The 22617-nt window shown below is 41.1% G+C and overlaps 1 protein-coding gene and 1 long non-coding RNA gene across 3 annotated transcripts; both read right to left on the minus strand.

Annotated features, from left to right (window-relative positions):
• Window positions 1–624: 624 nt before the first annotated feature.
• On the minus strand, window positions 625–18297 carry LOC135508132 (sphingosine-1-phosphate phosphatase 1-like). The gene is made up of 3 exons (XM_064928118.1): window positions 17121–18297; window positions 14314–14403; window positions 625–5671 (listed from the first exon to the last, which is right to left on the minus strand). Exons 1-3 carry the CDS (start codon window positions 17985–17987, stop codon window positions 5120–5122), a joined length of 1509 nt encoding a protein of 502 aa, XP_064784190.1. The 5' UTR covers window positions 17988–18297; the 3' UTR covers window positions 625–5119.
• A 489-nt stretch (window positions 18298–18786) lies between these two features.
• On the minus strand, window positions 18787–22509 carry LOC135507380 (uncharacterized). Of its 2 annotated transcripts, none has more exons than XR_010450656.1 (4): window positions 22210–22509; window positions 21316–21410; window positions 21042–21157; window positions 18787–20934 (listed from the first exon to the last, which is right to left on the minus strand). It is a non-coding gene; the product is annotated as an uncharacterized LOC135507380 (long non-coding RNA). The 2 variants fall into 2 exon arrangements; XR_010450657.1 differs by having other exon boundaries at window positions 21042–21160.
• Window positions 22510–22617: the final 108 nt, after the last annotated feature.

Consider the following 22617-nt stretch of genomic DNA (forward strand, 5'->3'; position numbering starts at 1 on the left):
GGATTGGTCTCAAACACATTAAACACCTGATTGTCCATGTGTTTGATACCATTCCATTCATTATGAGCCATCCTCCCCTCACTATAAGTCTAAGTAATGTGCAGTTCTGGATATCAGATGAGTGTTTCCCAATGTGGGGGACAAATTATATAACCTCGGTGCTATCCTACTGTCAATCTGTTTTGTGACCCCTGCCCTCCCTCCCTTGGTTGCGTGATCGCATACTGCTGGTGAACTGTGGACTGTTGTGAGGCTGGCTAGTAGCAGGTGGCCTAGCTGGCTGCTAGTGCAGTTTGAGAGTGTAAGCACTGCAGGCAAGGTACAGCAAGTGTTCCAAAACATTCAGCAAGGTTGACCAATGCATCAACATGCCTCACTGCAGAAGAAAATATATTTTATCTTGGGCCAGTGGTTGCATGTTTTCACTGTTCCTGACAACCTTGGCAGCACAGATTGGAAACTTTGCTGAATGTCTTCAGTGCTTAGAAAAACACACCTCACCACGTCTACATAATATACAGAACCAACAGGGCTGAGGTAATGCAGAGAAAGGACACAAAAGAAAGTCCCTTCAACATGGTAAACACTAGAGCCATTTCAAAGTGAAACCACACAGACACTAAGTGACCAAAAATTACATCTCTTTATTGAAATTGTTAAAAATGGACTGGAGTGGACAGTCAATTTGATTGTTTTAATTAGCTCACTAGATTCTTTTGATTAATTCACTCATACAGATCCGAGCCTCATAGAATGAACATCCTCATCATAGATGAAACCCAACCATTAAAATGGACATACATTTTTTTAGGTTGTAAAAAAATTACCTACCATGTCAAAACTGCATAAAAATGGTAATTTCAAATAACATTTGATCAAACAAATAACTGAATCAAGAGATTTTCAGGTGGACACAAAGAAATCTCAGTTACAAACATTTCTAATATTAAATACAGTTCAATATAAATATTTATTTGGTCTATAAAAAAATGATTCTGTAAAACAAGCAATTTGACATGGACATTTGTTGTAGCCATGTCAAAAATCATCACAAATACTGCATCTGTAAGATTTGTTCATGCAAATACCTTATAAAATGCAGTTTGACAAATTAAGAACAAAAGGACCAAATGCTTCAAATTAAAATGAGAAGCAAAAGGGAAACAAGTAACAGTGAAAAACATGGATAACTGTTTCAAACAGCTGCTGTTTGAACAAAGTACTAAAATATTAATGACAATCAACCTAATCTGCAGTTACAAGTGCAAAGGCAAACGCACAGTTTTTAATATAATTGAAATGGAATTGAAATAGGTTGAACCCAACAACACTTTTACATGTCTCTCACCACTCTACAATTCAATGGCTACAAAAAACATGAAAGGTTACAACTCCTTCCTGAAACACAGTAAAGGCACTAGGGTAGTAAGAACAGAGTTCTACTTAAGCCACAGTACAGCTACATTACTGAACCCTTTTCATTTGGTAGAAAAGTTTAAAAGAAACGGCGATCACATCACCATTTGAATGGAAAGTCATTAGGAATATCTTGGAAAACGTCACATCTTCATGTTGAAACTAAATGCTTTGAAATAAGACATAGATAACACAACCCAACAATTAACCATATCATTTCTTACATTTATTTTAAATAGTTTTTGATTATTAAGATTCACTTCAGAATTCTGAGGCCTTCAGTATAGAAATAACTACTGTGATCAGCATCAGGAAGATGCCCCCCCCCCCCCCCCAATACACACGTAAATATTGGACTACAAATGATACCTTCCTACAGGATACTTATGCTAAAAAAATATACATACTCTACTGCTGTTAACTTTTTCATAATCTTATCTTTTCTTATTGTGGTTGCATTGTCGAGAAGGAACACACATGCAAGTAAGCATTTTGTTAGACGACGAATACCATGCGTATCCCGCACATACAACTAATAACACTTGAAACTTGAGTTATCTGCATCGATCTAATGAACTTATCGTTCCTCAATCTGCAGGGAGGCTTCCTGGCCAAGATAAAACGGTAGTGCTAAATTACCTGACTGTCTAGGTCCAACCACACTGTTTATTAGAGGATCAGAAGGATGTGCTCTATTTTAGTCCAAGTTTATTATCATATCAGAGCCCTGTACTGTCAGTTCACAATAACCACAAAAATGACCTTCCTTCTCACTGAAATGGAAGGAGACAAGCACAAATAAAACACAAACTCTCACACGTAAGACAAGGCCACAACACAGCTGTCTCCTGAGCGCTTCCGGTCAACAGTGGCCAGTAAAAGACAGACAGGCCAGCAAATGGACAGGGCAACAACAACAGTGCATTGTGGAAACAGTGCATTCCCAGCTAGCTCATAAAATTCTGAGAACCCATACGTTTCTTAGAGTTTGGTGAGAGCGTGGTTGTCCTATGGTTATTTTGCATACAACCTTCCCACAACTTTCTGAGAATGGTGCTTCATAGTTGTGTGGCTTAGGAACATTCACATCACATTTAAATAAGTTGACAAAAAAAGTCATTCTCTTGGTATTTCATTACTTTAACAGAACGTTTCCTAAGAGTTCAAAGATGGTTACATTTAATTTGAATGTTTATAATGTTCTAGGAATGTTCTCCAACTGGTTTGACATTGGGAATGTTCTGAAATAGTTCAGAGAACATTAAGAAACAACGTTCTTCCGTGGGAATTTCAGTACTTCGGCATAACCTTTTCTACAAGCTTCCTCATGGTTCTATTTAAAGTCACGTTCTCAAATTGTTCCGAGAACATTAAGAAAACTTTACATAAAAACCACAAGAAAACATTCAGAGAACGTTCTAAGAATGTTATTAAAAAAAAACATACATTCCGTTTTCAGCATCAACAAAACTGTCTATCCTCCACCTTGTTAAGTTTGTTCAGGTGTGTTGGTCACACCCACTAATTGGCCACACCTGATCTTAATGCTTGTTTCCTTTGAAATGGGGTCTGTTTGAATAGACTAAAATTAATAGCTTTATATATAAAAGAAAAAGGCATACTAGCTCCATCCTGGTGGCACAGTGGACTAAGTCCATGGATAGGTTTGAATCTCACTAATGTGGTCAAAATATATATATTTTTTGCATGATTAATGCCTCAGGATATTCCTTTCCATGTGTCCTATCCATGCTTGGAGTTTAAAAAAAGGTTACCCACTACAAGCTAGCATTGTTAAGGAAGTTATTAAAAAAAATCAAAATAGCATATAATTTCTGTTCTCAGAGCGTTAATAAAACCTCCCAGGAAAACTTAAGGAATCAGAGTAAAGTGTTTTCAGAACCTCCATGCAACCTAAAAATAAAAGTTCCCAGAACAGGCAAAACTTTCACTTCTGTTCTCAGAATGTTTTTTTTTTTTTTTTTAACTTCCGTTTTAACAGTCAGGAAACACATAGCTTCGTTCCCAAAAACATACGTTCCCACCACTTACAAGGAACAAAATGTGCTAGCTGGGTTTCTATTAGGACAGTACTATAGACATCTATATATCATATGTATTCCATAATCACACTAGGATGTACAGTATAGCTTTCTTATCAAGCCTCTGCCCCTGTGGGCCAAGATACAGTTCTGTTATGACAGTTGGTCCAGGAAAAATATTGTTTTTCCAATAATAGATGTATCTACAGTATATCTATATCAGTGTGATCAGCACAGCAACGGGCTCCAGTCCTTTCAGTATTTTCTCTGCTAGTGGGAAACTGCTGGCATTCTTCCAGTCAGCACTATTCTTTTGTTAAAAACAATCAAAAACAAATCAATTTGCCAGACAAAATAAGAATACTATGATAGTATACCTATACTATATTATGTACCTCATTAAAGCAGTGAAAGCCTTGGTCACTTCTGGAAAGAGATATAGTAAGAACACTGAGGTAAGAGTAACTTTACACTCTTCAGTGCCTGTGGAACTAGTCCAGTCACTATGGACTTGGAACAAAGGAAGGTAGAGAGGGAGTACGGGTGGGGGGACATGACGAAGAGAGTATCTTCATTGTGCTAGTCAAAGAAACAAGGGGATGAAACATACAGTGAGAGAAAAGAGTTGCCAGTGTTCATTAAAGTACAACTGGAAGATAAACTGTCTAGCTTAGTTACTGTTGAGGGGTTTTCCATGTGAAATCCTTCTGCGAATGCAAGTAATGTTTCTGAACGAAAGACATCCAGAAACTGCATTTAAGCAGAACTTAGCTCCTATACTTATTTACCCATGGGGTTGGTGTTCTCCTCTAATCCTCCCTTGGCCCCTCCAAACACGAGACCCGTAGGAAGTGATTCCGTGCAGTCAGGTGCATCCCCTCCTATAAAACAGGAAGTTCCTCACTGTGTGTCTGAGCCAAGTCCTCCTGACGCTCAAAACAATCCCACTTTTAACCCTCTGACTTATAGGGCTAATGTCCTGTCCTCTATATATCCCACAGTGACACCACTGCATCATGTGCCTAGCCCCAGGCATGGCTTTTCTCTCATCAGTACAGAGTAAAAATCTATTTATTCAAACCTCAACAGATCATCTTCAATAATAATAGATAAAAAGAGCCCTTTAGAAAAATAGATAAGAGAACACAACCAGGACGCAGACTGAAATTATCAGATTAGAATTGAATCCTCATTTTCTCCCAAGTACAAAAAAGCAGGGAAAGTATTTTAAATAAATACTCAGGATAGATTATGTATATACAGTTGGGGAAGGGGTGACTAATAATAGAGAGAGAATTATTAGTCTAGTTGATCCATAACTTGCTCTGATGCCCAAAATCATTAGTGCGTTTCCTTTCAAATTGAGACCATAAAATGGGAAATTAAGATAAACAGAGGTCAAATTCTGATTGACAAAAAACAATTGAAGTAAGATAAAGCGAATAGGATTTAGTAATCAGTGCTGACATCCTGTCAAATCTGTCTATAGGAGTTCCCTGATAAGAGGTTTCTGTCATTAGAACTGGCAGGGACAAAGGTTAGTGGTATAGGAGGTGGATGTACAGGATATGTAAGGTGTGAATTTCCCATGTTCCTATGGGCTTGGTTTTAGATGAGCAGGGGTGAGGACAGGGGACTGGGGGATCCACAGGGCTCTCTCATCAGGACAGCTGCAGGTAGGTGAAGAGCTGGGGCACCAGGAAGAGGGTGCTGAAGCCCACCATGCTGTACACAATGTACCTGTAGGGCAGCTCCACCTCCATGTGCTGCCGGGCCTTTCTTACGTCTCCACTGGGGATGCCAAAGATACGGCAGGCCAGAGGGATGGTGATGGCCTTCATGAGGGCCCTGATGGCCAGCAGCACCAGGACGCCCAGGCACATCCTCAGCATGGCTATGGCCAGCAGGGCGGCACTGAGAGCCGGGGGGGATAGGGGCAGCTGGTCCAGCGGGGGGTCGGGCATCAGGCCAAGGTAGTGGTTAAGGTGGGAGGCTAGGGCCACGCCTGCACCAGTGCCCAGGATTTGAGCGGTATCGCCCCGTGAGGTGCTCCAGGTGTCCAGGGTGAAGGAGAAGAGGCCCATGCCCAGGTGCAGGGAGATGATGATGAGGGGGGCGTAGCGGTATGTCAGGTTGAAGTTGTCAATCAGGTCCAGTGCTGGCCGGAATACCACCAGGATCAGGATGCTGTACAGGAAGCCAGCAATGACATCCTAGAAAAAAACAACATGAACAACTTAGCAAAGTATACACTATACAGACAGCACTCCTTAATAAATGCATATCATCTTAACAATGCTTTAATCATGTGAGTAATGTATGACAGATTTTCAAGTCTTGCTTAACCTGGGTTTTTTTATTTAAAAATGACAGAGGAAGACATGGGGTTGTCACAGCAACAAAGTCAGAAGGTCTGCCTATCCGACCAATCAGTTGAGGGAGTGTGATGATGCCGGTTTGTGGGAAAGGCCTCATTTTCTAAATGGCATATCTCGAGTTCAAGTTTGAAGACAAAATAACAATATAAATACATACAGGAACAAGAATTGCAAACGTCATTAAAATGTATAACATTAAGAAATTACAAAAGTTTTCGCAAAAGGGTAAGTTGTCCTTTCTAGTAGCTAAATTTCCTTATTCTTATCTAAAATGAGCTAGCTAGTAATTCTATTTGACAGAGCAACCTTCTTAGTTTCCCTACTAGTGTTTCATTCTAATAGTAATATCATATTCTTGACCTTCACTTTATATGATACACTTTTACAACATTAATATAATTTTAATAATGTTGAAGTACTAATTAACAATCCTCAATAAAATTGAAGAAGGTGGGACCTTAAACGGGTGTCCCAACTCTGTGGGCACTAAAGATCCCATGTTTTCACTGGATGTGTATATCAAACTGTATTCCTACCATGTAATACTGTGTATAAAAGTACCATATGTGAAATCTTTGAATAATGTATATGTAACAAAATATCTATAAAAACCTTTTATTTTAATTGAAGGGGGGTTGATGGGACCATAAAGTGGTGGTGTGACATGTTGTGCAGAAAAAGGACTGGCTAGGGAGAACAACCCACCAATCTGAAAAGAATCAGGCCAGGGGTCATGAAGCAGGCTGTTTAACAGAATAGCCCGTGCTCATGTGTGTGTTTTAGTGAAGTTGACGTTCCAGATCACTTTATCATTTAGTGTGTGATTCCATGGAGGCCACCGAACAAAGACTATGCACACAAACAGCCTAATGTGACTCATGTACTATAAACCTTAAAGCTCATTCTCTACAGTGATTCTTTTCCTGGGAAAGTATGGGGAACGTATCAGCAGGGTCCAACTACATATATGTGAGACAGTGCTATAATCTACGTTTGATTTTCACTTGAACCATGGGGAAACACCTCTTATCTAGCTACGGTTCAGTAACCAGAGGGTTAAACTACAATGGAAGCTAGATCTACTCAGACTTCTATAAAGTTAGCCAGCTTCAGTTTGCTTCACATTCCAACTCAGGCTTCATCCATACTACGAAGGTGGATATTGATCATGCAGTTGCTGCCAAATCAAGCTGGCTTGTTTCTCGCACATGGCCAAGCTATTAATAGAAACAATGCATAACCATCAATCCATGGTCAAGTTAGTGTCACAGTTTCATTTTTTCAGAAATCAACATGAAAGAAAAGTTCTCTTGCAAATTCAGCAGGCTGTGATATGAAATAGGCTATTAGAAGTGCCGTCATTCATTAATTACGTATCGTTAATGCCGTCTTTGGTGTGCTTATCAATGCACAACCCCCCCCCCACCCCACCCCACTCCTATCGGTACAATTATTTTATAAAGTCATTGAAAGGTTTTACTGTGAGTGAACTTTCAATTGCATCCTGTCATTACTAAAGGTGTAATGTGGTAGAAATAGTAATATTAAAATAACTAACACACACAATTTTTTAAAATCAAAGATGGTGGATAAATTAAGATGTCACACTCAAGCAGTTTACCATAGGACAAAAATAGATCAGTTCTGGTCTGCTTAATGGGGTGGCTCTCCCATAGACACCAAAGCATTAGCAGCTGGGTCTGGTCTACGTATTTCATTGACTGTATTTGAACCCCCCACTAAAAAAAGAGGGAGTGGGATGTCTTGCGTACGCTTCCGTCTCCGATTTAATAGTCTTCCTGAAATGAAGGGGATAACGCAATCTGTGCAAGAGGGAGGGGAATCTGATTTAATTTGCTCAGTTATTTCATTCAGTGTAAGTAGAGTTAGCAGTCAGTTAGCCTGCCGCAGAGAAGGTAAGTTCTGAAGGATTCGTTGCCATAGAAATTTACCTGGCTAAAAGGTGAGCAACTTTCGTATGACCGGTAATCCCAAATTGAATTCAGTTGACCCAGTTTCTTAGAGCTTGGTGAGAGTGTGGTTGTCCTATGGTTATTTTGCATACAACAGTGCAGGATAATTTCTTGGCTTTGGAACATTCTCAGAACATTTAAGAAAATGAGATTTTCTGGGCATTTCATTACTTTAACAGAACGTATCCTAAAAGTTCAAATTCATTTCAATGTTGGTAATGTTCTAGGAACTGGTTTGCCATTGGGAATGTTCTCAAACAGTTCAGAAACAAATGTTCTTCCTACAGGTTCCTCATGGTTTTATTTAGTCATGTTCTCAAATTGTTCTGAGAACATTAAGAAAACGTTCCACAAGAAAACTTCACTAAATGTTCAGAGAGCGTTTTAAGAATGTCATTTAAAAACATACATTCCGTTCTCAGCATCAACAAAAACCCTCTCTCTCCTACATTTTGTTAAGTGTGTTCAGGTGTTTTGGCCATGCCCAGTAAATGACCTCACCTGATCTTAATGAGTGCTTTCCTTTGAAATGTGGTCCGTTTGAATATACTAATATGAACAGTTTGTATGTGTAAAAAAAAACGTGCATGCTAGCTCCATCTTGTTGGTGCAATCACCATCCTGGTGGCGCAGTGGACTAATTTCATAGATAGAGAACAGAAGACTATAGGTTGGAATTACACTGATGCCGTGTAACACTAACTCCTCATACAGTACCCGATTCATAGTACAGGGCTCAGGACAGTTAACCATTTACACTCCACCCACTGGGCAAAAACTGGTTGAATCAACATTGTTTCCACATAAATTCTACAAAAGATTTGTATGTGATGATATTGACTCAACGTGGAAAAGTGATTGGATTTGCAAAAAGTCAACAACGTAAGGATTTTTAGTCTTTTCACACCACTTCGAACCTAAATTTTGTTGTTGATTTCACATTAGCTGACAACTCAACCAAAATGAAATCAAATATAGATGTCAAAATGTCGTCTGTGCCCAGTGGGCATAGATCATCCGACCTCTACCCCGCTCTTCATGCTGTCAGTCATTAACCCAACCTGGCCTACACGTGTCTACCACAGCCATGTCAAAGTCATTCCACATTCACGTGTTGGCACTTGGCAGCCTCTCTGTGTGACCTCAAGTGGTAAAATCACTGCAAGGCCACATGTTACAATCAAAGGGGCTTTCAGAGCTCCAGAGGCGAGATAGGCCAGAGGCACACAGTGAAATAGCTCTAAGAAGCACTTTCAGACAAGCTTCTATTTCCACTACTGACAGGGTTTCTGTTAGGAAAATGTGGCGCCGGACAACATGACTGGGAAGATTTTAATTTACCGCCATTTGAGAAATTTACCGGACCCATATGCATTTCCTGCAAAACCCAGTAGGGTCCACCAGCGGTGCCCAAGAATTATAAATCACATTTAGATAATGGTAATGCATCTTAACATCTAATGCGTCTAAATAATCTTTTTGAAAAATCTTTCCAACAATCTACTCTTCCACAATCACCAATCCTCGGTGTGAAAGAGCAATGGAAGTTGTAGGCTTACTGCTGCATTGGCCTGTGGGCTATGAGTTCCATGCGCTCATTTCTTTAGCCGCCAATCATTAATTACCGTGTATCAATGTGTCCATATGGCAGATGCTGGTGATCTCTCATTAGTTTACTTTTAGGTTATTATCATTTTCATTCAGATTTTTAGAGTAACCAGTTGACAATGATTTTGAGAATCAAAAGCGTTATTAATGAAGTTAATTGTTCCACGAAAATGCGCATATGAAAATCATAACTGGCATGCAGAACATACTAATAAGTAGGATACATTGTTTGTTTCCCCAAACTTTAAACTCAAGTGCCGCCTATGAAGTCTTTATAAAATAATTGACTCCATGTTTCCATTGTCGGATTTTGCCTATAGGTTACTTTGAAGTGAGGTAAGACATGCCTCATAACATGAAATAGAACTTTCAGGTTTCAAACCATTAAGTAGCCTAAAAATGTATACTGCCTCCAGCCTACATTGTAAAGGGGTGGGTGATGTGCTAATAGCCTGTTGCCTACACTTGAATGGGAGAAAAATAGCTTTTTAATTGTGCACCAACTGTTTTTAACACACTATTACATTTAGAAGTGTTGTGCAATTAATGGTCTTATAAAAGCACACGTTTTACTCCAGCAGCAACCAGCTAAGGAGATGCAGGAGAATTCCAGCTCAAAATAGGCTCTGTATGTGTGATAGTTGTGTTGGATAAATAAGAAACATGATGACTAACGAAAATACACACAGACCAATTTAATTCCACAAATTGCAAATTAACCTATAGTCCGATAAACATGACGGTGAAATTGATTTCCATTAATGAATAAAAAGCATTATTTTGGAATGGGATTTTTTTTCTCCCGGTCATTTTGGCCGGCAACAGTTTTTTATTTCTCGGCTTTTCTTTTGTTTGTTTTTCGTCCCGGCAAACTGAAAACCTGTTACAGCCTCTCACAGCAACCTATGTACCCATAATAAGTATCAATACTTGTCCATATAAGTTCAATATTTAATTTCAAATGCAGGAACTTAAAAAATAAATCACAATATCCTTCAATGTCAATGTCAATGAAGGCTTTACCAGGCATGCCTCAGTACCAGGCAAGTTGAAAATGGTCTCTGGTCCAAAGTTTGACTGTTAACTGTGAAGTCAACAAAAAGAAAAGTAGCAGGAAATATTCCGTAGATGGGGTCACTAGAGTTTATATCCTTATCAATGCCCTTGTAATGTTTTATCACCTTGTCTTTTAAATCATTAAGAATTTGTGAATGCTATCACTAGTCTGTCCCAACCGTTGTCTCCATTGGTCCAACTAGGCTAAACTCAGACACCCTGAAAATGTAGCTTGTGCTGACACTACACTAGCATTAATCTCGTGCTACTCAGTGCTCTCTCTAACCCCAGCCAAACCAACTCTCAAAGCCTAGAGAGAGAAATACCATGAACTGTGGCATACAACCCACAGAATCATTTATGACATAGGTCCTACATTGCCTACCATTACAGAACACCTGGGAGGAGGATAGAGAATAGACAACTCTTGGTCTCTTGTATTACCTCTTAGATCCTAAAAGACTTAATAGGATCAGCTATCAAGCCTCATTAGTTCCAATGACCGTATATTCCCAGCTTAATGAGAGACAGGCCTGGAAGACCAACCTTTGTTAGCCTCTCAGATGCTGGAGAAGATAGTGCTGGCATATCTACGGTAATTCCTTTAGCTACATTTCAAACCATTCCTGTGTAGGAAAAGAGGGGGAAGCGTATTCATTGAGCAAGATAATATTTTAAGTTGATACAGAACACATTAAGCAGTGAAGCCTTACAGTGGTCAGAGACCACAAATGGATGTTCTACACTCCAGCAGACCGCAGAAAACAGTTTCTAATATAATGTCCCCCAGACACAACATTTAGCCCCATTAACAGCGTTAGGTCTGCCATTAAAGGCTTATATGAGCTGGAAACAAGCCCCCCCATGTCCTGTACAGAGAGACACAGATCAACAGTGTACATGAGGGGGTCAGTGAAGCTATAGAGAAGGAGGAGAGAGTCTACACAGGGTTACTGCCTGGGGCTGGGTAACTACTAACTCCCTTGCCTGTGCCTAGTTGACTGCACTGCATCAGTCCATCAGTCAACTCCCTGAGACATGATACAGGCATCACCAAAGCAACAGTTGCCCGTGCGACCGGCAGTCAAACGCAACATTGCAGCCAACCAGGTCAATGACATCATACCAGTAAGCGACAACAACATCACCCCTTGGGACTTAATTGGAGCTGTGGATACAAACGCACACGTTCTGAAAAACACAGACACTGTCACTCACAAACAGCCAGCGAGTCAAACATGCACAGTTCTGTCTCTCTGGTACGTAGATGTAGAAATGGAGGCCAACAGGCAGGTCCATATTAGGACAGAGAGCATGCCTCATCGCTACTAGTCTCACTCTCCAGATGGGCCTACTGCCTGCCTGCCACATCTGAGCTGTGTGTTCTATTACATAAGAGAAAAAAACATCTTGGGATAAAAAAAATACACTAAAAATGGCCTTTACTTTCTTCTTCAAAGAAAGTTTCAGGATAAATACTCATACCCTGACGACAGCATTGCCGCTTATAGGACAGATGGGTCTGCACTGTAGACCTTAAGGCACTACACAAAGGCAAATATAAATCTGTAATGTTCTCATTTCCCTAAAGCCCAGGGTCAGACTGAGACTAAACATGCCCATGGAGTTGTGTGGTAGACGACACAGAGTGGAGTAGTGTTTATAAACTGTGCCTGAATGCAATGCAATTCAATCCAATGCATTTATTTTAGTATTTTTCTGGTGCTGAGACTAGTTATTTCTCCACTGGTTCCTGTTATGGGAGATTGGTGATAGTCCCTATGATCATAGAGGAGTAACCTAGAATTTGTTAAATTACCAACAACAACCTCTCTCATGTTGTCCCAACTTCTAGCTGGAAGTAGTTGAGGGCCACCAGCACCAGCCTTTGTGGGTATGTGGTATAGAGAGACCACCTCCATAGACCAACATGTTGCCTGCCATGTGGAGATCAGAACCCCTCTTCCGGCTTACCAGACCACCAGCTTTGTATCTGATAAGCCCTCTCTTCCCTAAAATGCCTATAATCATTTGATCTACTGTAGAATCACTATGCTCTCCCCTCCCAAATAAATCATCATTTTTTGCAGTGTTGTAACTGTCCAATACAGGCCTCTACTGAGGTGTCTATAACCTACAGGCAGTCCGGGAGAAGACACTAGAGTAGAGCCAGTGCCTGACACAAAGCTCAGGACAAGGTGACATTACGGTTTAGATACTGTTTCACATAGGTTAGGTATCAAATTCAAGTGCTTTCAAGACATGCCAGCAGTGAACAGTCCTGAATCAACTAGCTGAGTGGTTGACGGTAGAGGTCGACCGATTCTGATTTTTCAACACCGATACTGATAATTGGAGGACCAAAAAAAGCCGATACCGATTAAATCGGACAATTTTTTATATAGATATTTGTAATAATGATAATTACAACAATACTGAATAAAAACTTATTGTAACTTAATATAATACATAAATAAATGTATTTTGTCTGAATTAAATAATGAAACTTGTTCAATTTGATTTAAATAATGCAAAAACACAGTGTAAAAACCACAGTGTAAAAAAGCTAACGTTGAAGTTCCTTGCTCATATTTCATAACATATGAAAGCTGGGGGTTCAATACTCCCAGTTCTTCAATATTCTCAGTTAAGAAGTTTTAGGTTGTAGCTATTATAGGAATTAAGACGCGTCGTCTATTTCTCTCTATACCATTTGTATTTCATATACCTTTGACTATTGGATGTTCTAATAGACACTTTAGTATTGCCAGTCTAATCTCGGGAGTTGATAGGCTTGAAGTCATAAACAGCTCTGTGCTTCAAGCATTGCTAAGAGCTGCTGGCAAACGCAGTAAAGTGTTGTTTTGAATGAATGTATACGAGCATGCTGCTGCCTACCATCGCTCAGTCAGACTGCTCTATCAAATATCAAACTATAGACTTAATCATAATATAATAAACACAGAAATACGAGCCATTGGTCATTAATATGGTCAAATCCGGAAACTATAATTTTGAAAACAAAACGTTTATTCTTTCAGTGAAATTCGGAACCGTTACTTATTTTATCGAACGGGTCACAACCCTAAGTCTAAATATAGCTGTTACATTGCACAACCTTCAATGTTATGTCAAAATTATGTAAAATTCTGGCAAATGAGTTCACAGTTCGCAACAAGCCAGGCTGCCCAAACTGTTGCATATACCCTGACTGTTTGCACTGAACGCAAGAGAAGTGACAATTTCCCTAGTTAATATCGCCTGCTAACATGAATTTCTTTTAACTAAATATGTAGGTTTAAAAAACAACATACTTCTGTGTAACGATTTAAAAAAAGGCATTGATGTTTGTGGTTAGGTACATTTGTGCAACGAATGTGCTTTTTTCCCGAATGCCCTTTTGTGAAATCATCACCCGTTTGGCGAAGTTGAAGTAGGCTGTGATTCAATGATAAATTAACAGGCACCGCATTGATTATATGCAACGCAGGACAAGCTAGTTAAACTAGTAATATCATCAACCATGTGTAGTTAACTAGTGATTATGTGAAGATTGATTGTTTTTTAATAAGATAAGTTTAATGCTAGCGAGCAACTTACAGCCACAAGGTCCTTTCGACACTGCACTCGCATAACAGGTGGTCAGCCTGCTGCACAGTTCCCTCATGGACTGCAATGTAATCGGCCATAATCGGCATCCAAAAGGCCGATTACAGATTGTTATGAAAACTTGAAATCGGCCATGCCGATTAAAAACGGTCGACCTCTAGTTGACAGCCTGGTTGATATTAGTGTAAATGGCAGGTACCAGCACAAATATGTGAAGTAAGGTAGACTTACCAGGATGGAGTGCATACCCATGTAGATGCGGCTTATGCAGACCAGCACACACCAGCACATTGCCAGAGTGAACCCAAACATGAAGGGGTACTGTAGAGAGAGAATAATAGAGGGATGAGGAAGGAGAAAACATAGATGAAATTATACTTCAATAGAATACGTCAACCCCTGATCTATAGCAGGGGTGTCAAACGCATGGTTTTTGTTTTTCCCTTTGAATTAAAACCTAGACAACCAAGTGAGGGGAGTTCCTTACTAATCAGTGAGTAAGTACAAGGGAGAAGCAAAAACCCATTCACTCAGCCCTCTGTGGAATGAGTTTGAAACGTGATAGATATATATATATATATATTTCTCAGCAATGCTCATTGAAATTGATTTGACAGACCTTTGGGATAGTACTCAAAAGAAGGGGGGCTAAACACACATCGTTCAGTCACACGAGGATTATACATTTTTCTACACAGCCTGCCACTTGAGTTATTTTCTTATCAGATGGAGTGCACTTGGTCCATAAAAAGAGAGAGATAAAGGGCGAGGATTGCTGAGGTTTGCACAGAATCCCTGTAACCTCCCCCGGTTGTCCTTCCTCCCACTCATCTGGGACTGAAACCTTGAGGGGAAATCAAGATGACTTAATTAACCAGAGTGGAGCCTAAACTTGCCGCAACACACACATCATCATACTGGATTCACAGCACACTACTGGTTCCTCTGCAGAACTGAACACGCATATGGTTGGAGATTTCAGTGTCAAATGAAAAGTAATTAGTCCATCCAGTGAACAATGCCTCTCTGAAGGCTTTACACACAAGAGACTGAGAAACACTAGGGGAACAGAGAGCGAAAGAGGGAGAGAAAAAGCCCATTTGTGTGTGTAGTAGACACAAAGCCAGGCCACACACATAGCCTGCTGCCTTACTGCCTGCCCTGCTAAACTGTCCTGAGGTCAGTGTGTCTGTGGGAGCAGAGAGCAGGGGGTTGATGAAATCACAAGCCTTGTGGTGGAAGACTGTCCAAACAGCCCTGTCAACACATGAACTATCTGTTGAGGGGCCCCACAGGGCCACATCCATGTTAACATGCTCATTTGGTTTGGAATCCCACTGACAGACCTCTTATGCTCTGGTGTGTGGTCATACTGTAGCTAAGTCATACAAACATTTATGGAGGTGGTGTGTGTACAGCACTATGCTGTGTGCAGCTTGTGGTTCACTGGCCGCTTGTTATTGAGAAGGATCTCTGCTGGGCTTGTAGCTCTGTGATCACTTGGTGGTGGTGGATCCCTACATTACTCAGTTGAGATGCTGACAGAGACGGGACTGGATTTTCAGTGCAAAGTCTACAGCAGCTTTCTGTGTTATATCAACAGAGCCAAAATAAAAGGTCACATCTGTAAACATGGTTTGAATGGTTATCCTCCTGACCAGGCCTGTAGCAGCCTATTGCCAGAGAAATGTTTTTCTCCATGTATTAGATCTGTCCCACAGAGGACCTTGGTTGCCTCTCCCTCTGGCTGTCCTCTTACTGCCAGCATCTTCATACAGAGAGACATCTGGCTCTAATTACTTGTGCAGGGCTGGAAAGACTGTGTTGGGAGGGGGTCTGCAGCACATCCCAAATACTTGAACTGCTCAGGCAAGTCAGTGGCAGGCATTCCGCATGAAGACTACGGCATGCCAGAGCAAGTCAGAGAGAGAACTGTAAGGACTATATAAAAACAGCCTAATGAAAGAGCATGATAGGCCTATCATGTTGAGAGGACTGTCTTTGAGTCAAATCTGAAACAACAATGGCTGGGCCCGTGGCGTAACTCTAGTGCTGAGGCAAAAGATGTGAATGGCTTATCTGATGACCTGCAGGAGGCTTGGTTCCTCTCTTATCTCCAGGCAAACATATAGTGAGCAGTGCACATACATCAATCCCTCCCCTGCACTCATGGTATGATTCAAACAGCATCATTGTCGCCTCTGAAATGATTCTCCAGCAGAGCTCTTTAGAACTCGGCTGCCAGAAGGAGTAGGTCAAACTTGGCAACTCTTTTCCCAACGTTGTTGTAAGTAAGAGTTCTCTATCAGCTAACCTGGTAAATTAAAAGTTAATGGGTAATAATAAGAGTAGGGACCATATGGCCAGGTGTATATGTCGACCTTACAGACTATTATGTCAATATTTGCATACTGTACGAGGAAACAGGGAATGTATAGGAGGGATGTAGCCTACAGGCAGTGTACTGTCAAGGTAATGACAGTGGAGCCATGAAGCTCTCCTTTCTTTCAATTTGGCTCTTTCATGCTTTGTGATGATTTGGTATGAGACAACGAGTAATAAGGCCAGGGGCTAACAAAAGACTATAAAAATGAGCACTGACTGTGGGAGTAATGCAATATCTTCTGCAACTGCACAATGAAAGGAATCATGTCTGAGACACTGTAGAACTCTGATATAATTGTATAATTAACCCTTAGTCTAGCTAGGCTGCTTGGGGGAGATTGAAGTTCAATGTTTTGTCCCCCCCAAAAAAATTACACTTCACAAGTGACATCAATAAATAAATCCATAGAACAAGGGCTTCATATTTGCATGACTGTCAGCTGAAGCAGCCTTGAGGACATTTGACCCTTACAACAGTAACAAGTTGATGACACCACTTACAGTGGGGTTACTAAGAGGAACTTGATGTTGAAACTTGATGTTTTCCTCAATAGCTGCCAGTTCCATGAAAACACTGCCAAGTGGGGAAGCAATTTGATCAAACTGTGCATTGATACTTCCTCCTAACTGAAAACAACACAGCAAAACTTTACCTCCCAACGGCCATAGGTCAGCAGTAACAGTGAGAAGGGAATGGCCGTGCCTGACATGGCGTGTGTAGAGGGCATACTGTACTCAGAGTTGTAGAACATCTCCACCTTGACCACGGGCGGTGAGGCTGGCCTGGACGATCGAATGACATCCTTAGTGCTCTGGCCAAGGTACATGACCCAAACCCAGATGGCGATCAGACGCCGGCTTACATAAGCGTCCACGTTCCATATGATGAACGGGAAGAAGGTGATGTAAAACAGCTCGTTGCCCAGCTCAGTTCCTAAGGTGAACAGGTAGTACAAAAACTTGTTCTCGATTAAAAACTCCTGGCCCACATCGCCTGTCAGGGAATTTTTGCGCAGCGGCTTGACAGTAGTCTTAGGACCGTGGTCCTCACTAAGCCGTTCATCAGGTGTCTCAGAGGTGCATTCCACCCTGGACCCGTTGACGCCACTTGAGCCGTTTTCTTTGAGGTCCAGTACCCCGACATCACTGGATCTTGCGAGGCGGCAACCGCTCCCGATGTGCCCGGCCGTTTTCCCCGCAGGAGTTACCACTGACCCGTTCTGAGAAGCATTGGCTACTCCTTCCTGTTTCAAACTGTTCCCCGGCGAGGTGACTTTTCTCTGCCGGAGACTCTTGGTTTTCTCCCCTTCTCCTCCGTTGACAGTACATTTCTGATTTTCACCCTGGAGATCGCTAATGCTGTTGTTGTGCAAGCGAGCTCGTTCCACTTCTTTGGTCTCTGCTGGGTTCCTTGAAAACGTCCCGCTCACACCGCAAATCTGCTGAAACCGTGCTACATGAATCGGGTCTTGGAGATAATTACAGAGTTGTCCAATTTGCGTTATAATATTGTGTGCCATGTTGATTCAATATAGAGCACTGTGTATTTACTATAAATTAACCGTTCCTAGCTAGCTAACGTTAGCCATATAGCAAGCTTCCTATGCTTTCAAGCAGCAGCTCGTGCATCATGAGTTATTGCTTATTCCCATTAAATAAACACGTGTATCACGTTTTCCTGTCGAAGGAAGCAACAAGGCCGGTTAAAAGATCAGGTGATACTTTACAATGTTCGGCAAACACGTTTTAGATGACAGAGCGTTTTTCTCGTAGCCAGTCGTCCTGGAACCTCCGCTATCTCAAGTAGTATCCGGTTAATGATAGATCTATGAAGTGCTCGCGAACGCGCACGCATGGGTGACGCACTCACGATTTCAACGGGACTGTGCTTGTATTCAGGTTAGTGCTTATCGATTCCTTTGGACTTCCCTACTCTAAACCCTAACACGAATCCCTACCCATAACGCGTACGTAACCATAACCCATACAGTAACCCTTAAAAACGTGAACTTCAATGCGGTAGGGACCGTCCCTAAGATTGTGAAGTCCAAGGACTCTTGTATTCGCGATTTCGCGGTGATGTGGACGCGCGTCACATTTTAAATAGGGCAAATCATGGGTATTGACCCAAGCATTTATCTAATCATTTTAGCTTGTCCCTTTAAATACATTTGCTTCCATAGAGTAGAAGATATACCTATTGATGAATGAAATATCATAATATCCCTGAATTGTCAGTCTCTCTTCTATCACAGTCTGACCAGTGGATGCTCTGTAGCTCATCAGAGTAACGTTACAAATAATCACTCCAACACGTAATGGCAGTGTCATCTTAAACACTTTATTTTATAGCATTAGCAATCACCTGAAAAAAGAAAGATTCATGGTGCTACTTAAGTCTTTTGGCAAAATAGCTTATCTTTAATAAGGAATAGGCCTATGTAAATTGTCTTCCAAATATACATTTCATACAGTAAAATATTGTGTTGAAAAGTAGCATTTAAAATTCTATTTTAGTCTGTAGTTTGTAAGATGTTTAACAATAATGGAAAAACAATCCTTACACTGAACACACTCAACTACCGATACTCAATTACAGAAAAAAATGGACAATAGCAAACGATATTCACATTGTTGCACAAATTTTAAAATAAAATAAAAACAAGATAATGAACAGTCAATCTATTCATAAATATGTTATTTACCTTAACATTGTTTGCCTGGCACATAAAACTGAGAAATCTGCAGAAAAATATCAAAATTAGCTAGAAAATACAGGGAATTGTTTGACATCAAAGAAAGCAATGTGCCAATGTGCTCTTGCTGAATCAAGTGAGTGTATTCTTGGAGCATGAGTAACAAGCACTAAACAAGGTTATGTCTCTTTGAGAATGAAAATTATTTAATACATTAAAACTGGCACATTGAAGACGAGGCTGTGAAACGGCCTACTGTTCTGCTTTATTTTTCTTGGCCTGAATAGATTCCACCTCAAAACGGGATGCTTGAGCTACAGAGAGCTCATTTAAACAGACAAGAAAATATAAATATTGACGTCAGAATGATGCACAGTACTGAATCGCCAGCCCCAAAATTCACACACTCAACTTGACCACTGGAGGGCAGCAAAATGTTGTAGGAAAGAACACAGAAACAGGATGGGGGGAATTACATGCATCACTATGACAGAAATGTGTAACAATTGATTCGCCCAGAGAGTTGACTTACACCAAAACCTCTATATCAAATGCATAATGCTTAATTTTTCAACAAATACGCCATCATGAGTTTCATTTGAATGTTTTTTTTGCATTTCAATCATATTTTGCAAGCTTCTGATAAGTAAGTCTATTATTTAACATTAGGGATATGTTTAGTGAAATGTAATATTTTTCAAATACACAACAGAGTAGTTTGATTGTGGTCACACAAGCATACTAGCAGACATCCAAACCTCCAAACACAAACCTTGTCTGTTTCTCTACACTCTTAGAAAAAAGGGTTCCAAAAGGGTTCTTCGGCTGTCCCCATAGGATAACCCTTTCTGGTTCCAGGTAGAACCCTCGGGTTTTACCTGGAACCGAAAAGTGTTCTACTTGGAATCCCCAAAAATATTTCAAAGGGTTCTCCTATGGGGACAGCTGAAGAACCATTTAAGGTTCTAGATAGCAACTTTTTTTCTTAGAGAGTAGTGTAGTGGCAGGGTACATGACTTGTACTATATGTATCCCTTAAGGTTCACATGTGCAAAGACCATTAAAACAAATTCCTGCAAGGAATCTCCGTCTCTCACATCAGCTTGTAAAGGCAGTGACGCTGTAACAAAGATGTCCTTAAAAGACAGACCCTGATTTGGACTCTTGCTCTGTTGACCTAGTCAAAAATCACACAGGAGAAGCCGTAGCCTCCCTTTTGGATGTAGATAACGTCAGACTGCAGGATACAGAATGCAGCTCTGAGTGAATAGGGCGTTCTGTCACCGAACCACTCCCTGCCAATTACTTCGATGTGCATGGTCCATATTTCTTCCCGTACTTTGGCAGCAAGTCACAGTCACCCGTTATCATCCAGTTTGTAGAGCAGGACTTGAGCCCCGTGGCCAGGGGAGATGCTGGGACATGTGCCCAGGCCATAGAGGCATGTGGGGGAGGGGTAGGGAACCAGGTGGTAGTGGGGTATCTCCTCCAACCCAAAGGACTGAGAGCAGCAGTCTGCCACCACCACCTTCACACGTTTCCTGTCTGGGTAGAGCAGCCGCTGCCCGCCTGAGCCCCTGTCACAGGTCCCCTGCCTCTCCTCTTCCTCCTCCACCTCCCCCTCCACCTCCTTCTCCTCATGGTGGATCTTCCTCAGCAGGTTGTTGATGAGCACAGAGCGTCGCAGGTAGGCTTCAGGGTCCTCCAGGAATCTCAGCTTCTCCAAGGAGAGCTTGAGGATGCAGCTGCGGTCCTCCTGACGTATCAGGTGCTGAAGAAAAAGAGGTTGTGATTATGAGACAGACACATCTAAAGTGTCATGTCATAGGACAACAGATTGATGTCTGAACATGTCAACACAAACAAAGCAGTTCGTACTTTTTGAAAATATCCATGTAGGTCGCCATGTAAATCCTCCTCTTCCGCATATTTCCTCTTGAAGTAGGCAACTTTCGACGTTGTTGAATGGTTTGATCTCTATTCAAGGGAATCGACTGCTTGAAGCACAATCAGGAAAAATGCAATTACAACCTTGATAAAGCTCTCCCTTTGAACACATTAGTGAGGAGAGATTATGTGGTTAGAGGAGTGACACCGATTTATATAACAGCCCCAGCAGTAGTGGAGTCATATCCACGCCATGGTACATTACCTGATGATGACAGCCCAGAGCCACAAATGAGTTGTCTGACTGGGGTCCTGATTGCTTGGGATGTTCTCTGAGCCTCACACATTGCCTTCAGGGGCCTATAGTGGAGGAGAATGAGATATAAAGAGAAAATAACAGATTGGAGAGACACCTGTTTTATTAAAGTTGTAAATCACACACAATATGTTTTCATCTGTATCTCAAAACAACCATTAAAAAATTATTCTGCACAATTTGAAAATGTGGGTTATGTTTTCTCAGATGTCATCTCACTGCATAGGCTATTTATCATGGCCAGATTAAACAGATTCTTTTTTAAATATCAAAGCAGATTTTGATCTTCTTTCTGCAGCATGTGCTTTGTAGGCGAAGCTGAAATCTTTACAGCCATTGCCATTTCCCCACACAAGGCTATTTACAAAGAAATTGGGTTGAGTACATGCGTGGGTAGTCTGTGTGTATCTGTGTGTGTGTGTGTGTGTGTGTGTGTGTGTGTGCGCGCGCGCGCTCGTGCGTGCGTGACACAGAGAGAGAGCGAACAGAGAGAACAGAGAGACAGAGACTTTCTGATATTGCACTTATTAGTGAATTTTCAACAGAATGACACCTGCTATAACACATCGTTTCACTCCCACTGCAGTTAGGCACAGTGGAACTGTAATATTCCTATTCAAGGGATCAAACAAAATACCTGTAACACAAATAAGGCATTCACCTGCTTGGACAAAAAATATCATGCAACTGATTGATCTTCATGATTATGTTGATGATGATGATACCATGCAATGATGATGTCTTCATATTACTTAGCTATCTCTATCAGTTTGGAATGTCACCTATTTGTAAGAATCACCCACACATTTGATCAAATATAATCACATCAAGAAGGAAAATTACCTTATGATGGCGATCTCCAACAGTTCATAAAGCACTTCAGCAAATCAGCAGTCCTTTTATATGTAGGCAGCCTTTGAAGGTAATGCGTTCTTCTGGATGTGTCTGTCCAATGTGTGACCGTCCGTTGCTGCGACATTTACCGTCTGTGCCAATTATCCCGCTCCAAGCTCTGCCTTAAGTTTGCGCTTCACACCCAGTCACCGTATCTTCGTTTTAATAATCCCTTCAGTGTACGAAACACTCCTAGAGTCTTAAAATATCCCTTTCTGTGCAACAAGCAACAACACCATTCTCTCTACAACCTCATTGGTCTTCGCCGAAGCAGATGTTTCCTGTTGCTAGGAGAGTCACTAGGCAATGATGACGCTTCATCATCAGGCTCCATTATTCTCACATCCTCTAAATGTG

This window comes from Oncorhynchus masou, chromosome 21 (assembly GCF_036934945.1).
Source record: "Oncorhynchus masou masou isolate Uvic2021 chromosome 21, UVic_Omas_1.1, whole genome shotgun sequence".
Classification (NCBI taxonomy): Eukaryota; Metazoa; Chordata; class Actinopteri; order Salmoniformes; family Salmonidae; genus Oncorhynchus; species Oncorhynchus masou.

Coding starts and splice junctions, on each gene's coding strand:
- LOC135508132 (XM_064928118.1), bottom strand. CDS start 17,987: ATGGCACACAATATTATAACGCAAATTGGACAACTCTGTAATTATCTC. Junction 14,404..17,120: donor TGACCTATGGCCGTTGGGAG/GTAAAGTTTTGC, acceptor CTCTCTCTACAG/TACCCCTTCATGTTTGGGTT. Junction 5,672..14,313: donor TGGGTATGCACTCCATCCTG/GTAAGTCTACCT, acceptor GTTTTTTTCTAG/GATGTCATTGCTGGCTTCCT.